Below are 18,811 nucleotides of genomic sequence, written 5' to 3' on the forward strand. Positions count from 1 at the left end.
TCTCCTAAAAGCCAAGCATTATTCTGGAGATTAAGTCAATATACAAAATACAATTCAAAGGTAAAGAGAGGTAACAACAGTGCTGAATGTGTTAAACTTCAGTTGCAGAGAAGCACGAAAAATGATTTTTGGCCATGACAATTAAAGAGAATGACAATTATTTTAAAACTCCCTTATAAAAGGGCAAACTTATCATGACAATGTACATGTAATGTTATACAACAGTAAAGTCAGACAGGAACACAGTTTCCATATTTTGTCTTCAAATTTGAAGCTAGATGGCCCCCAAACAATTCCCTCAGATGGTGCCTCATAGCAGTACCCTAACTACTGCCAGATGTATAGAATAATGGAAAAAAATATACAGCAAAATCAACATAGCCACATCTGAAAAGTTTTTAGACACGGTAAATGGAACTTACATTCTGTACAAATAAAATTCCATTATATCTAATAAGATAACCATAATATGTATATTATACAATAGAAATATATTAACATAAACTTAATAAAATGTATTCTTAGCTTTCAAGAAAGTCTGACATTTTCTTCGAGTAATTTAGCTTCATCCCACATAGTAAGTTAACTATGGTAAGAATCTCCATACACATGTGCATGAGTGTGCCCTGTGAAAGTTTGCTTTCCAATAAAGGAACAATTCTTGCTTTGAGGTTGATAGTATCAGGATAAGTTCACGGCCTCCCACACTGGACTAACTAGTTTCCAAAAAAAGAGTGGCACTGGAACTTATTTGGTGATAAAAAGACTAGGTCTATGGGGTGCTTTTTCACAAAAACAGTGTTTTGTTCCGTACATTTATCAAATATAGTCTTATACGAAAGTATTTCAGGGAATTAAGTCAGTTATTGGAACCCATACTCTGGAAAGGGGTGTCCAAAAAAGGTGTCAATGCACTGCTTTGTAGCTAATGCCTTCTTTAGAGAATGTAAAAATGTTTTATACAATCCACTTTATAATGATTAGCAAAGGTACACCAAATAAACATAAGCAACAAAAACAAAGTGGAAAATAAACATTCTTTAATGAACCAATTTCAAGCACTATTTACAATAAAGTCTAATGAAAGTGCACATGTAATATTAGCTAATGTTATGCAAAAATTTCAAGTAAATGTTATGGTAAAAATATGGTGTGATAAACTTTAATAAAAAAGGAACATTTATTCCAGAACCCTACACCCCAAAATAAAACTGTTGAAATAATCCTGCAGTATTTTAAAGAAATTGTGGCTGGAAGTTCAAATGAAATGGTGACATCTGAAGGAAGGAAATTGAACAATGCTGGGGTAATGAGAGTTTAAGAGATGCAGCTGGAGAAATTAGATTTTTAGTCTTTTTTTCTTAGTCTTAACATTTCTGCACATGCTATTATTACTTTTCCTCGACCAAGGCCAAAGAACATACAGGCTTTGAACCTCTGTGTTTTGGGAGGTGTGTGGCAAGACAGGGCTTATCTGCTGTTTGACAGGAGGCTCTAACCAGAAATTTTTATAATGCCACCTGAAAAAAGCAACAATTGTATGTGTGATTGCTATATATTTTTTTAATATACAGAAAATTAACAAAACCATCAAAAGGAGCTTCACATAATCACAGATACTGCATGTCTCAAACATATTTTGTGTGAACAATACAGTGGTGTGAAAAACTATTTGCCCCCTTCCTGATTTCTTAGTCTTTTGTGTGTTTGTCACACAAAATGTTTCTGATCATCAAACACATTTAACTGTTAGTCAAATATAACACAAGTAAACACAAAATACAGTTTTTAAATTATGTTTTTTTATTATTTAGGGAGAAAAAAAAAATCCAAACCTACATGGCCCTGTGTGAAAAAGTAATTGCCCCCTGATCCTAATAACTGGTTGGGCCACCCTTAGCAGCAATAACTGCAATCAAGCGTTTGCGATAACTTGCAATGAGTCTTTTACAGCACTCTGGAGGAATTTTGGCCCACTCATCTTTGCAGAATTGTTGTAATTCAGCTTTATTTGAGGGTTTTCTAGCATGAACCGCCTTTTTAAGGTCATGCCATAGCATCTCAATTGGATTCAGTTCAGGACTTTGACTAGGCCACTCCAAAGTCTTCATTTTGTTTTTCTTCAGCCATTCAGAGGTGGATTTGCTGGTGTGTTTTGGGTCATTGTCCTGTTGCAGCACCCAAGATCGCTTCAGCTTGAGTTGACGAACAGATGGCGGACATTCTCCTTCAGGATTTTTGGTAGACAGTAGAATTCATGGTTCCATCTATCACAGCAAGCCTTCCAGGTCCTGAAGCAGCAAAACAACCCCAGACCATCACACTACCACCACCATATTTTACTGTTGGTATGATGTTCTTTTTCTGAAATGCTGTTTTCCTTTTACGCCAGATGTAACGGGACATTTGCCTTCCAAAAAGTTCAACTTTTGTCTCATCAGTCCACAAGGTATTTTCCCAAAAGTCTTGGCAATCATTGAGATGTTTCTTTGCAAAATTGAGACGAGCCCTAATGTTCTTTTTGCTTAACAGTGTTTTGCGTCTTGAAATCTGCCATGCAGGCCGTTTTTGCCCAGTCTCTTTCTTATGGTGGAGTCGTGAACACTGACCTTAATCGAGGCAAGTGAGGCCTGCAGTTCTTTAGACGTTGTCCTGGAGTCTTTTGTGACCTCTCGAATGAGTCGTCTCTGCGCTTTTGGGGTAATTTTGGTCGGCCGGCCACTCCTGGGAAGGTTCACCACTGTTCCATGTTTTTGCCATTTGTGGATAATGGCTCTCACTGTGGTTCGCTGGAGTCCCAAAGCTTTAGAAATGGCTTTATAACCTTTACCAGACTGATAGATCTCAATTACTTCTGTTCTCATTTGTTCCTGAATTTCTTTGGATCTTGGCATGATGTCTAGCTTTTGAGGTGCTTTTGGTCTACTTCTCTGTGTCAGGCAGCTCCTATTTAAGTGATTTCTCGATTGAAACAGGTGTGGCAGTAATCAGGCTTGGGGGTGGCTACGGAAAAATTGAACTCAGGTGTGATACACCACAGTTAGGTTATTTTTTAACAAGGGGCAATTACTTTTCACACAGGGCCATGTAGGTTTTGATTTTTTTCTCCCTAAACAACAAAAACCATCATTTAAAAACTGCATTTTGTGTTTACTTGCATTATATTTGACTAATGGTTAAATGTGCTTGATGATCAGAAACATTTTGTGTGACAAACATGCAAAAGAATAAGAAATCAGGAAGGAGGCAAATAGTTTTTCACACCACTGTATATACATGGTCTAAAATTGTTGACTGGTAAGTACTATTTGAGGTGGGCATTTACCTTTGTGCTTTCAGTGTTGAGCTTTTATTTCATTTATATTGAAATATACTTTGATTTGTACTTTGGTACTATATGGTTAAGTTATTTTGTGTTACTTTTAATGGCATTACTTGGATGACATTTTATCATCACCGATGCTGGTTGTCATTCAGATCTTCTAAATCTGCTCCATGTGGCTCCAATGATCTTTTCTCTACCTTGTCCATTTCCTGCATAATCATGTCGCCGTCTCCGCCTCACACCATTTACTTGGGGTCAGAGGCTACACTATATGCAGTTGCTTTCTGAGAGTTGGTGGCCACCGCTAACCAAGTCCAGTATGTATGAGAGTCTCTCTCTCTCTCTCTCTAACACACTCACACCCAACCTTTGCAGAGTTCTTTTGATGGTGGGCTTCTCTGGATGGCTCTACTTTTTTTTTTATACTTTGCAGACAGTAAGCAGCCCCAGAATTTTCTTGCCAAAAATGCTACAGGGTATAAGAAAGTTCTCTTGAAGGCACTCTTTGAATATTACTAATATTAGGTCAGTTATCTTAAAGAAACTTTTATTATAGACAAATGAATGACAACAATTAAAAAAAATACAAAAAAACAGAAGATGCAGCTAGATACCATAACAGTTTTAACAATAAGGCAGAGAAGGTTTAAATTAAAGAAATCCTATGTTATATAATAGATAATTTACTTAAGACATTGAAAATGACAGAAGCTATCATCCACTACTCAATAATAAAAAATACTGCACTATTTCACAATAGTATTAATATTATTTCACAATATTGTACAGTGATACAATACAGGTCATGTGTGCATGCTTTGGTTATTCTAGTGACAGCTAGTTTGAGAGATTCAGCACATCATAGCATGCAATCAAGTGACAAGAATTGAAAAATATTATCTTGCAGGGAGGGGGGCCCCAGTCAGCCACGTCTCCCTGGTTTAGAACCACAGCTCTAAACGACCAAAGCACACGTGTGCATAATGATATCGGGGCAATAAGACAATCTCATTGAAAAATACAATAGTTATTGAGAAATAATGCAATGAAAAATGTTTTTGTGCTGGGGGAATAAGCTTACATACATGGGTTTATGGCATGAGGACTTGTTTTATAATTAATTGATTTGATGAATGAGTGCAGAGCAATGGTTATTTAGAAGGTATATGATAGATAAAACTACAATCAACAAAATGGTGACTTTTGCAATCTAACTGAATTGTAGAGTCCATGGGTATTTCTGAAAATCAGACTTTGTGGTACAATAACTTATACATAACTGAGAAATGATAAAAACATTACATAAAGTAAGTTTTTTTTTTAAATTATTTAAAAAAATGCTGGGTTACACAGCATGTAGTGTCGAGTAAAAACAGATCTTCAAAAAATAAATAAAGACGCACAAATGGAAGGCACCACCAGAAAGTGTAAATGAAAGATTAACCTTGAGCTGACTTTTTAAACACTATGTAAAAAGGAAATTAAGAGCAATACTCATACTGTTTGTGTGAAAACTTTTTTCATTGATTCATGAAAAGTAAAACTAAAGTGCATGTAAAGTGCAGCACAACCTGTGGGGACAGAATTTGATCAACTAATAATTGTATTGTGCATCAAATTTAAATCACTCACCTCAGGAACCCCAAGTTTTCGACATGCTTTGATGAAGTTCTCTACATTAAGACGACATTTGGCAGTGCTCAATTTTGGCTTAAGGGAAAAAAAAAAAAAACAAAAAAAAAAAAAAAAGAGAGAATAAGAAATCATGGGGACACAACTAGAATAAGAACAGTGCTGTAAGATGAAGGCTCCAATACACACCCAGATTTGGGCATAACCTATGTCAAGTATGTACAGCCTCTTTTCCTAAAGATGATATAGTGGTTAGAGAAGAGAAAGTAATATGCACTGCTGAAAAGTTCTAAAAGAAATAAGTTCTGAAAAAAGTTCATGAAAGAATTTAATAAACACTAGCCTTGTTTTCTCTAGCAAGGTGCCAGCAGGATCTCAGCAGCTAAAGAACTCACTAAAATGAATTTTTTTTACTAGAGGATGAAAGAGAGTATGTTGAAAAATTATGAAGTTAAAAAAAAACAAACAGTGGTGAACAAGGAATAAAGACAAATATGTGAAATAGGGGTCGAAATGGAGGTCCACACAGATACGGCAGGAGGGCGGGAGCAAAACCAGTCTATCAGGAGGTGTGGGTTGAAATCCTCCCACTGCCACCCACACAACCGGGCCCTTTTCGGGAGCCGCTAAAGCCCATTACCGCTGATAACATACCCAAGGGATGAGCCAACGGACAAAGGACACAACACACTAACATAACAAGGGGCAGGTAGGATAGTGCCTTGGTAATTTTATTAAAACTGCCAGTCAAAACAAAGTGTTCAAAAGTGCAGTGCTCTGTTTTTTAAATATGCAAGTTTAAAAAACAGAATAAATTGAGATTAAAACCAACAGCCATTGGGTCCTTCATATTCTATCAGACAAGCCCAGCATCTCTCCAATTCTTTCTGCCGAGCTCACCCGTTGCTTGCTGAGCTGGTGGGGACACAAGCAGCCGTGGGTCGTACCACCCAAAACCCTGTCTTAGCTATCACCAAGCGACGTGAGCCAGACTGCTTGGGGTCAGTTTTCCTCCTGTCTTCCTTTTCTCACCCGTGGTTTAACTTGGATTGCTCCCACTCCTCAAAAATCAACCAGTGGGGATGATCCGATCCTAAAGCACCGAACCTTCAATCCCTTGCGGGCCTACGATGGTGCTACCTTTAACCCACACTGCCTGGCTAGTCCTTCCTTTTCCCACGATGCTCTTCTCACAGATTTGTCTTGTTTTTCTTTCCTCTTCTTCTGTTCCATGCAGGCTCATCTTATACCAATGTTCCTAACTGTGTACAGGTGCGAACATACTGCAACCTCCAAAGAATTAATGAGGCACAGTGATATAGTAGGTTCGTGGCTCTGAAAGAATGGCCGGGTTTTTAAATAATCCATTGGCCATGTCCATCTCCGTGAGCAGCTTTCTACTGGCATCTTTTTTGGGATGTGCATACACCACTCAAATAGCAGGTTTTAACCGAAAGCTGGTTGTTGAAAGAAAAAAAAACTGAAAAGAAGAATTAAATTAGATAGAAGATGATGTTTTGAGGACCTGAGCTATAGGGAAAAGGAAACAAATGCAATAAGAAAGTGAAAATTTAGAAGAAAGCTCACAGAATGAAAGTAACTAATTCCCCAAAAAGACTACAGACAGTGTATAAATACCCAAAGATAACCATTGCAGATATGAAATGGGATACCCACCCATATTAAAAGCTTTATGATGAATGATAGGGATCTGTGAACACCATTTCTGCATAAAACAAAACTGTGCCTCAACCTTCCTATAAATCTGAACTGTATATGAAATAATAAAACAGTAAAGCCACACTTGTTTCAATAGAGAGCAATTAAAGGGGTGAACAGGTTAAGGAAAAACCAATGAAATAAGGTATGCAAAACTATGGCCCAATTATAAAGATCAAAGTTGGGAAGGGACATGCTTTAAATTAATTTAATAAGTGCCTGATGATTATAACAATAAGTGGTTTGATGGCCAGGGAAAACTGAAAAATAAAAACTCCAGCTGGCAAGATGCTTAAGAAAATAAACCTGAAGGAGCTGCAAGTTCAAACGACTGCTCAGCTACCACTGGCCATTTTGCCAAACATAAATGTGTTTAAGTATTACATTACTGTTTTTATGCTTCATCCTAGAAGATTCAAGGTAGTGGGTCTTGTCTGCAGTTGGAGTATCCACATTTCTCTAAACAAACTCAAAAATGCAAATTCTATGTTACATTTGTTTTCCCTTGTCTGTCTATTCAATTAATGCATTGCTATAACACATCAATATGGGTTTGACGTTTATCAGTGTTGCAAACTGTTTTTATTAATGCTTAAATCAGGAAAATGCAAATAAAACGGTAATGTCTATTTGACACTACTACAATCATGCTTTCTTCACACAATGCCCTGAAATACTATACGCTTTAATAGCGCTTTTTACAATACTGAGTTAATTCAACAAAGGACCTTTATAGAACACCCTGCTACAGTAGTCACCTTCCTACAGGGCTGGAAACCTCAATTATTTTAAGTCTACTCTTTTTATATTTTAATGAGAAATGTGTCTGGTTATTTTCTCTAAACATCTTGGGGAATTTGCCCTAGTTGTTCTGCAGACTTTGGCTGGCTTCTTTTGCAACAGGTAATCCCAGACAGCTTTGATGTGAAGAGTACGGCTCTATGGAGGCCATACACTCTGTATCAGAACTCCTTGATTTTATTTTTGCAGAAGATAATTCTTTAACCATTTAAACTCAGTCTCAATGGTGCCCATTTCCAGATACTTTGATTTTACTGCTCACAAATGAAATTAATATACAGCCTCAATTCCAAAAAAGTTGGGACACTGTGTAAAATGTAAATAAAAACAGATTGCAATGATTTGCAATTCTCATGAACATAGAAAACATATCAATTTTTTAAACTGATTTTAAGAAAAGAATAAGGTCAATTTAAATTTCATGGCTGCAACAAAAAAAAAAGACTGCCATATTTACCACTGTGTAGCATAACCTCTCCTTTTAACAGTTCATAAATATCTGGGGACTGAGAAGACCAGTTGCTGGATCTTTTGGGAGAGGAATGTTGTCCCATTCTTTCTGATATAGGATTCTAGCTGCTCAACAGTCTTGGGTCGTTTTTGTCACATTTTTCCTTTCATGATGTGTCTAATGTTTTCAATTGGTGAAAGGTTTGGACTGCAGGCAGGCCAGTTCAGCACCCAGACTTTTCTACGAAGATATGTTGTTGTAATAGATGCAAGTATGCGGTTTAGCACGGTCTTGCTGAAATATGCAAGGCCTTCCCTGAAAAACATGTTGTCTAGATGGGAGCATATGTTGCTCTAAAACTGCGTGTCAGACTATATATGCCTTTCAGCATTGATGGCACCTTTCCAGATGTGCAAGCTGCTAATGCCATAGGAACTAATGCACTTCCATCTCATCAGAGATGCAGGATTTCAAACTGAGCACTGATAAAAAGACAAATGAACCCTCTGACCACTGAACTGTTTTCCACTTTGCCTCAGTCCATTTTAAATAAGCTTTGACCCAGAGAAGATGGAAACGTTTCTGGATCATGTTCACATATGGCTGCTTCTTTGCATGATAGAGCTTTCATATTAATTTATGGACGGCACAACAAACTGTGTTCACAGACAATGATTTTTGGAATTGCTCCTGAGCCCATGCTGTGATTTCCACAACAGACTCATACCTGTTTTTAATGCAGTGCTGCCTGAGGGCCCAAAGATCATGGCCATCCAGTATTGATTTTTGGCCTTGTCCCCTGAACAGAGAGATTTCTCCAGATTCTCTGAATCTTCTGATAATATTATGTACTGTAGATGATGATGATGATATATTCAGTCTTCTCAATTTTAAGTTAAGGAACATTATTCTGAAATTGTTCCACAATTTGTAGACAGTTTTTTGCAGATTGGTGAATTTCTGCCCATCTTTACTTTTGAGAGACTGCCTCTCCAATAAGATCCTTTTATACCAAATCATGTAACTGACTTGTTGCCAGTTGCAAAATATTCTTCCAGCTGTTTCTTTTTAGTACCATTTACTTTTCCAGCCTATTGTTGCTCCTGTCCCAACTTTTCTGAGATGTGATGCTGCCATCAAATTCAAAATGAGCCAAAATTTGTTATGAAATTGTAAAATGTCTTACTTTCAACCTTTTATATGTTTTCTATTCTATTGTGAATAACATATTTGTTTAAGCTACTTGCAAATCATAGCATTCTGTTTTTATTTAAACATCATCAAATTTTTTTTGGAATTCGGGTAGTACAGGTTCCACATATCGAAATAAAGGGCAGACATTTCCTTTTCAGAATATTTATATCTGGAGAAGAAATTAATTTTTCTATATAAATGATAGTACACTATGTTGCAAAATTCCCAAGCAACACTTCTGCCACAACAGGAAGTGCTGCTGGATGACTGCCGGAGAATTCCTGGAGCACTTCCAGATGCAGTATAAAAGAGGTCGCCTCACTCTGTTTCAAGGAGCCAGAGTCGGGAGGTGGAGGACAACACTGTTGGGAGAGGAGAAGAGGCAGCAGAGGAGAAGGAAGGAAGGAAGAAAAAGTAAGAGAGAGGAGAAGAGAGGAGAAGAGAAGGGACTGAGCAGTAGTTGTGAGCTATAGAATGTTGTGTTGTGCAAAGAAAAGGAACAGTCTCAGAGCCCGTCTGTGTCCGGGTTTAGGGGGCTGTATTCTCCAATATTCCACTATATACTACTCATGTGTATCAGACAGTTAAGCACAATGTGAGCTATAACAGTGCTGATTGTGCACAAAAGCTGAACCATGATTTTAAAGTTCTGTTATTTAAAATTTACTTGTGTATTTATTTAAGCTTTTGGTATGTTGTCTTGAAGCATGGCAATCCAAAAGGAATGCACTGTATTAGATTTCACAAATATTATAGTAACTCCCAAAGGGTGTTTTTGGTTGTTAGGTATTGTTTCTGTTACATAAAATTGTTCAATACTCTAACTGGAATAATTTAATAATTAAAATTATAACTGTTTTGTTTTAGAAATTATCAAAATATTTCTGCTTTATAGAAAAATATTAACATTCTTGAAGGAAATATAATAAACTGTGGTTAATACGCAATTTTTTTAATCAAACACCAGCCCTATTTTATACACACACAGTATACAATAAAAACATACTACTTACATAATTAATATTAATCTGCTCCAATAGGTTTGGATTACTTACCACAGCAGGGGAAGGGATGTAAATAATAGAAACAGATCGAGGCCTCATGTGATTAACTAGCTGGCATAGGGTGGCACCATTTGAAAGTGCTTCACTCAGATCTTCAGGAAGAATAATTCGTAACTTTGACTCAATAATCTACAGAAAAAGAATTTGCAAAAGGATAATGTAGAAATATTTTCAAACTTCCAAATACAGTAGAAAACAATCTAGCATTTGTGGCTAGACTTGCTGCATAAAGAAAAATAGCACACTTTCTATTAATTGCTTAAAACAAACAAAAAAAATTAAAAGGATAACTTTAGTATTCTTCTTCACAATGGTATATATTAATTTGACATATAAAGATGTGTTCTAAAGTAAAGTATTTTTTTAATATATTTTAAAAAACATGTTCAGTCATGCAAGTTTGAAATGGGTTTCAAATGGCATGAGTCCAATTATGAAAACAAAACCGATAGAACTTATTGAATATACCCACATTTTGAAGTGGTAAAAGTTTCGATTTAAGAAAACTTTATTTACACATTTCAGAGGTGCACCTGTGACAATACATTTTATCACAGGTTTTTGGTACAGTTTATTAGAGGTAGGAATACATTTACTTTTTGCTTGCAAGGTCACAGAAGCCATCATGGGTTCACTTATTTCCAAAGGTGCACCACCAATAGCCTAACCGTAGTTTCAGGTTGAATATTTTACTCCTTTTGTCTCAATAATTATGCTTCATCAAGGGTTTTGTTCTGTTATGGCTTGTAATAAACTACATTCGTCATCAAAGTATGATCAGTATGCTATGAAATCAACTGATTTAAGTACTCCTCTGTTGAAAAACTATGGACTATGGGATTCAAGACATGTGCCAGCCGTACATGCATGATCAAATCATTTTTTTTTTCAAATCCTATTTCTTTATACGCAATGCTAGTAAAAATAGATGCAGTAGTTGACGGTAAATATGCAATCAAGTCATAGGGATCTCTGACCCCCTAATTCTAATCTGTGTTTCTCATTAGGTAAAGTTTCATGTGCCATTAGTTCTTCCAGCTACAACCTCTGTGCAATCATGGATGCACGTCAGCATCATGCAAAGAAAAATAAGTATTTATTGTTGCATTTTCACATTGTTGGGCATGCCATGTCTCTGTCCGTGCTGCCAGTCAGAATTGTGTTCATTACTTGTGATGTGTGCCATCTACTTTGCTGATCACATTTCTCTGAGTGGAAACTGGTGCAGGCTATGTGCTGACTGTAAATCCATTCACAATAATTTTATATATGGTTTATTTAACTGAAGTCATGAACAGTAGAATCAGCGGCTAAGTGATTGTGCAAAAAAACCTGAGACAACTCTGAAGAAGCTACAGAGGCTCAGACTGGTTAAACTATGTATACAACAACTGTTGCATAGGTGCTTCAGCAGTCACAGCTTTCTGGGAGAGTGGCAAAAAGTAAATCAACGCTGAGACAAAAAAAAACCAAAAAAAAACAAATGTGCATGTGACTGCCTGTCTATTGTTTTATGCTATACAATACATATACAATACAATATATACAAGTTTCCATTTTCTTACTGGTTATTTCACTAATTTCTGCAGTTGTCTACTGTATATGAAGGCCAGCACAAAGAGAAATGACCCAACTCAGCAAGGTAAAGAGAGTGGCATAGTTCCAAAAGAGTTACAGGTAATTGTAAAAATGTAAAAGTTTTCTCCCCATTTTGTTGGGTGAACCATAATAATGAAATTCACATAAGTGTTGCAAGATTTGCTTGATTAATATCACTTGTTATGACCAGAACATCCTTTTAATGCACAAATTCTTGTCTGCTAATAGCAGAAATTAAAATTATAATAATGGTAGTATTGACAGTACTTTCCTCCTAAGGGTAGGATATTTAGAATCATACGAAGGCTTCCTTAAAGAAAATGCTTTTTGTTGGATTTAAAGATATACTTTTACTGCTACTGACCTGAGAACATGCCACACACTATTGCCTATATGAGAAACACATAGACATCAAATCATTCATTACCATCACCTGAACTGTTTTGGTTTTGCAAAACACCAAAATCTTTGAAATGCCACATAGTCTGTGTTTTATATTGGTCCAAAGGCAACTTACATTCAAATTTTGTGAAAAACACTTCAGCCATTTTTGTATGATTGGCTTACAAATAACAGGCAAACGATCCAGAAAGATGTAATCTGAGAGTTGAAATGAAGTCTTTAGTGTACATGGACAAAAAACATCAAATAATGCTGAAAAATTCAGACAGAGTATTGTGATTTTATTGCGATAGATTGTACAGTTATTAAATTGTTTAGTGTTTTACAATAATAGTGTACTAAACTTAACTTTGATTAGAGTTTTACCTAGAGTTATTGTGCCCACGAACTTCTGTCCTGACAACTCAGTCACACAGACAAAGTGTGCATGAATCTATTAAAATCATGAACTCAAAATTTTGATGGCGTCACAATACTTTTTCCATATATACTGAAAGTTTAAATACAAGTTAAAAATGTTAATATAAACCCCTTGCTCAACGAACCGTACTGTACTTTTGGATAAACACGAATATCAACTCTGTCGTTGAGAGCTCCGCCTTTCGAAACTATTATTGCTGACAATTCTTCACATGTTTATTTATTATATATGCGAGCATGATCTTTCGTAGTCATATAGAAAACCCAAGAAAAGTTTTGTCCGTGTTTTTCAGATACATTTTGTGTAAAGTGCGATACTTTTGGACGTAAGGATCTGTACCCATTATTGGCTGTAAAATTTCTAATAATTTCTAATTTCTGATCATTTAACTCTTTTGATTCTATGTTGCATCGCTTCTCCATGATCATAAATATAAACCTGACCGAACTGTGGTTTGTTTGAAATTAAACTTGTAGTAGCTCTGTCATATCACCTATGTCCATATATTTCTCTTTTCGTTCCGTTATTTCACCGTGTAATAATTTGTTTGTTAGCGTTAATGCAATCTTTACAAGTGCTTTGACACTTCTGAATTTTTAGTACTTTCATAATCTCGAACCTGCTCTGCATGTGTATTGTGCCAATGTTTTTGAACCTCTTTACAACATTCTACTTTGTTTTCTTCTCTTTGTCTTTTCTTCTTCCACTGTTTGTCTTTTATTTCCGCCCCCGCTTGGACCTGTTGGACCTCTTGGCACAAAGTCTTGTCTTGTGGGACGTGAAATTATCTCTCTGAAAATGTCTAGTCTCGTCTCTCTGAAAAATTTTTGTCCTGTCACAAGTTTTTTTTTATATAATAGACAGATATAAATATACACTTCTAAAACAAACACAATTGCAAATAAATTAGTGACTATTCAAGCCTCTGCAAATACAAATAGGTTCAATTCAATCAGGAGGATTTTTCAATAATTCAATAAAACACATGTCTAAAAGACATATTTGCCAAAAAGGATTTATATAAATATATATACATACAGATCGACAGACAGATATACAATATCTCTTTTTCTGTATGTATTTAAAGATAAAAATTCCCTAAATATTTGCAGAGCAAATTAAGCAAACTCTTTTTTTCCCCCAAGCCCAATGACCTATTTAGAAACAGGTTGACAGCAACAGATACCCCCCTATGGAGTTCTGGGTTACAAGGCTGGATTTTTAAGTCACAACCTTGCTCAATATATGCTGGAAGTGTTGTGTTGTCCGGCTCCCAGCTTATTATCTGAGTGGACTTTCATTGCTGCAGGTGAGGTCAGTCTGTTCTCAAATTTGAGCCAAGCCTCACTGAATTCATGCTTCCTGCTTGTAAATTTAATTGTTCCGATATTAAATGCTATCAATGTTATCACAGATGTATCTGTATGGGCCAAGCTTCAGTGAATTCATGCTTCCCTGCTCCCATTGCCACTCTCAGCAAGAAATTTTACTGTTCTGGTATTTAATTCTATTAATTTTATCTGAGGCAGATAATATGGCTCAGGTCACATTTTTTGTCACTATGTGTCCAGCATAGATGCTTCCCTAGTCTCCTGGTACACTTAAAAGACCACAGCATTATTATAATCCACTTAAAACTAGTCAAGATTCACACTTCCCTATTGACTCCAATGCATTTTCTATGTTTGATGAAATTCCTGAAACTTTGTGTTTTTCTCATACTCGAGGCAAAGTGAATTCATTGTGGTTTGCTTGTCGCAACTTAAATATAAATATATGCTATACATAATATATATAAGTATAGTTGTTAAAAAAAGAAAACAGTAATTACATTTTTATGATGAAATGCAATATTTCATGTAATGCAGAGGAGTCATAATCTACATTTCAGTTGATATCTGACAGCTATTTTAAAACCTCATAACAATTTCTAAGTAAATAATGCCACAAGGCCATGCCAACTGCTTCAAAATGCTTATGATATCAGAAGGTTACATCTACAATTTTTTGCCTGTGAGTTACAAAAGCACATTACAAAAACACTGCCGAGTACATTTTGTGGCATGGAGTGTAGAATGTCTATTCTTACACAGGCAGTATAAACCAAGTGTACAGAGCTGACACTGTGCCATGCAGATAACTAATAGTATTTAGGTATAATAAGTATTTTTCCTGTTGTTCTTTACATAATATTCTGACTAGTTCATAATAACCCTATTTAAATTTGGTATCACTCAAAAGAAAAGATAAAGTTTGATCACAATTATGTAAAATTAGGTACTTAATAATCATATACAACAAGGTATGCTTATAGCTTTAAACAGAATTATAAAGCCTGACACCTAATTGGGTGGTTTCTACTTCATATACAGACCGTATAGATAAATTTTATTTTAGTATGTATCGGTAATATATTGTATACTATACATGAACAGTGTTGTTTTTCTTCTGGTGTGAGGCAGGAATAATCTAATGTGTGCTTTATAAAAAATACTGCAAAACATGATTGAATGTATTGTATTAGGTATGGGAAGGAAAAACAGTATTAAAATTTAATAAAAATGACAATTAAAAGTAAAATATATTGGACTGTGTGTGCTTGGTGAGTGGGTATATGTGCCCTGTGGTGGGCTGGCACCCTGCCCAGGGTTTGTTTCCTGTATTGAGGCCTGTGTTGGCTGGGTTTGGCTCCAGCAGACCCCCATGACCCTGTAGTTAGGATATAGCGGGTTGGATAAAATGGATGGATGGATGGATATATTGGACTGTTCCCAGAATTAGAAAATAAAAGATGAAATATTAAAGAATAAAGAAACACCTACCTTCCTAAGTTGGACAATTTGCTCCTGATCTTCCTGATGGTCAGAACCCCTAGTGCGGAGAGTTGACCTGGAATCTGGCAAACCAGAATCCACAAGTGAGTGAACAGAACCTAAAAAAATGCATATCAATTTCCTCAATAACACACATGATTATTTGGAGCTGAATAGCATTAACATACAGGGTCGGTGTAGGGGTGGGAAGATAACTGTGAGCTTAATTAGGTTTGTTGTACAGTAAGCACAAAATGTTACCTGAATTCTTGACATTATTTTTGGAGGCAGAGCGGAAAAGAAAGCTGCTTGGCTTCTGAGCCACACCTCCCTCTTTAGGTGATGGAAGGTTGCTTTTCAAGTCTTGAGTTTGATCTGTAACATTAAGAAAAACACAGATCAACCTGGTGTGGAGTAACACTTTTGAAGCACTATATGCAGTTTAGATTTAAATACTTGTGTGGTACAAAGAATATGCAGTTTAATTTCCATATAAAAGCTAGAATAAAATAAAGCTAGAAGTGCTACTTCACTTCTTTCAAAGTTACAGCATGTGAGCAATTTAGAAACACTAAATAAGAATAATCTTGTGAGCAAGAATAGTGACTAAAAGACTTAAAAAAGGATTCCACATTCATATTAACCTGCCGAGAAGAAACTTTTAATGTAGTATATGTAGAAAGGTGTGGGCAACCAGTTGGTTTAGATCTATAAACTGTTTTTTTAAATACACTTAATAAAAAAAGTTATACATAAAAATTGAAATTCACCTACATTTAAGTGGTTTGGATGGGACAAATTCAGCATAACAGAGAGTCAGCTAAAATCATTTCATGCTAGCACATCACACAGCCCTGTGGCTAAATGTTGTGATGAGAAAGGGTTAATCTGTACAACAAAGCAACACAGTAACATTTACACTATATACATATTACATACCTGTAGCTACCCGATGTCGGGAAACTGGACTGGTCATCTGTTCTGCACTCTGTGGGGAGAAAAAAAAATAACAAGGAATTAAAAGGAAGTTTCAAAGTAGGTAAAGGTAAAAAATGGAACAGTAAATATAGAAATATGCATTTTTATAATAAAGTCATATAAAAATTATGAACTTTTAGGGTGTTAGAAAGCATCATCTGAATTCCAAAGGATGGCCTATGCTTTCTAGCCATGAGATCATAGAGCATAACTGGCAAGACATGTACAGGCCCCACAGGTCCTCAAATTCCCATATGCTTGATACTTTACAAATATTCATCACTCAGCAGGACTGCTAACAGAAGTCAGTCTGAAACACCACCAAATACTGATTAAACCATAGGTGATGATGTAGGTTTTGAATCAAGTTAAAGACAAAGCTGTCTGGACCTGTGACTAGATACAGTATTAAAACAAGGGCTGGATAACAAAATGTGTTACATTATGAACCTGGCATAGTGACAAAAGGTAATGAGCACCGAATGCAAAGAGGTACTGTGTATATCAAGTAGATTGTTTACAAGTGTAGTTTGCCGTTATGTTTCTAACATTGCTATCTACATTTAATACCACAGTGCCATTTTTGGTCTTTTCCAGACATAACGTTTGGAGTTCTGACCAAAGAGACATATTTTTGTCTAATTAGATCAGAATTATAATCTTTTGACGCTCTCAGAGTCTTTTAAATCATGTTTGGCAAACTCCACGAGGCTTCCGTCTACCCAGTCTACCATAAATGTTTGATTAATGAAGTAATGTTGAGATGGTTGTCCTTCTGACTGTATCTACTACCTCAGCTGTGGACTTCTCTGTTAGAGTGACCACAAGGTTCTTGATCATGAGTGACCCTGCAATTCTAGAAAATTGTCGTGGTTGTTTCAAACATCTTCTATTTCAGAATCATTGAGGCAACTGTGCCTCCGTTCTGCTGTACGGGCTCTTACTCTCATGTCATCCCACGGTTGCCTGAGGAATGGTAATTAGGACCTGAGCCCAGACTTAAAAGTTTGTCTGCACCTGTCTCTGGGCATCCCCTCGCACTGTAAGGTCTGGATAGAATAACTGGAGGAGACGCCAGTTTTTACAGGGAACAATTGGAGCTTGTGAGTTTTTGAAGACTGTCTCTAGTTAGATTTGAACCTCTGTTTTTAAAGCAATGTTTATTTATTGGATTTTAACTTCCACATTGTCCTTTTCACCGTTTGCTTCATGGCTTATTTATTTAGTTAACATTTTTGGAATGACGGCACTCCACTATTGTTTTGAACACTGTTTATTTACAATTAAAGCACTTTTGCAAAATTCCCTTGCTTTGTGTGACTTGCCTCATTCATTGCTTCATCCCAGTCATAACAATCAATAATCCAGGTTTAAGAGGTTATCTGGATGGACCCTGTAGTGTGGGGCTAACCCTGGACTGTCACAAGACAATAACAATACAAATCTCAGTGTTTTGGAAGAGTGCAAAATGCAAATAATAAAACTGCAGAGTTTAATTTTGGTAGGGTAGATCTTGAACAGAGATGACAGTGTCTAAGGGGGATAGACTGGGATAAGCTTTTAACTGTGGAAACAGTCGAGGAGCAGTAGGGAAGGTTTAAAAACATTTCACATATAATGCAGAAGAAGTATAATCCAAAATTTGGAATTAGTAGGAAATTAAAACCTCCACAGTGGGTTAATAAAGAGTTGAAAAAGAAGCTGCAAGGGAAAAAATAGCTATATGAAGCATAAAAGACTAATAACTCCAAAACAAACTGCAGGGTGTGTGAGGACAGGAGAGCAAACCTTAAAAAGGGTATCTGGGAGGCTAAAAGGCAGAGAGAAATACAGTAGATAAAGCAAAAGATGACTGAAATACTAAAAGGGATTAAAAATATGCAAACAGTGATTTCTGAAGTCTTCAAATGTGAGGAAGTAGATAGGCTACCAGTGGTAATTGGTTACTACTTGGCAAATATTATTCTGTTATATAAAAGAGTTGATTGGGGAGATCCAAGCAACCACAGGCCAGTAAGCTTAATATGCATCAAAGGTAAATTAATGGAAGGAATTAAGGAAGAGATTAAGCAACCAATGGCAAGTACAGGAGTTTTATTGAACAGTCAGCATGGGTTCAGACTAGGGAGGCTGTGTTTTACTAACATGCATGGAATTCAGAAAGCATTTAATAAGGTGCCATATGAGAGGTTGAGCATCAAAGTAAAAGAAGTGGGAGTTCAAGGTGTTGTGTGTAAATGAATGCATAATTGGCTAAAAATACAGGAAGCAGAGAGTCCTTATCAGAATTGGGTGATGTTAAGAGTGGTGTCCCTCTAGGGTCAGTGCCAGGGCCACTGCTATCTATACTAATAAAAGGCGACTGACTGACTCACTCACTCACTCACTAATTCTCCAGCTTCCCATGTAGGT

The 18,811-nt window shown here is 36.2% G+C and overlaps 1 protein-coding gene across 1 annotated transcript in view; it reads right to left on the bottom strand.

Moving 5' to 3' along the window:
- The window catches only part of LOC120526481 (DISP complex protein LRCH3-like), a 90,559-nt gene that overhangs the window by 4,371 nt on the left and 67,377 nt on the right, over positions 1-18,811 (bottom strand). Inside the window, exons 14-18 of the mRNA XM_039749647.1 lie at positions 16,361-16,409; positions 15,683-15,796; positions 15,431-15,540; positions 10,178-10,315; positions 4,958-5,035 (exon numbers count right to left, since the gene is read on the bottom strand). Coding sequence (XP_039605581.1) covers positions 4,958-5,035; positions 10,178-10,315; positions 15,431-15,540; positions 15,683-15,796; positions 16,361-16,409 — 489 coding nt within the window. The remainder of the gene's footprint in view (positions 1-4,957; positions 5,036-10,177; positions 10,316-15,430; positions 15,541-15,682; positions 15,797-16,360; positions 16,410-18,811) is intronic.

This window comes from Polypterus senegalus, chromosome 3 (genome assembly GCF_016835505.1).
Source record: "Polypterus senegalus isolate Bchr_013 chromosome 3, ASM1683550v1, whole genome shotgun sequence".
NCBI lineage: Eukaryota > Metazoa > Chordata > Cladistia > Polypteriformes > Polypteridae > Polypterus > Polypterus senegalus.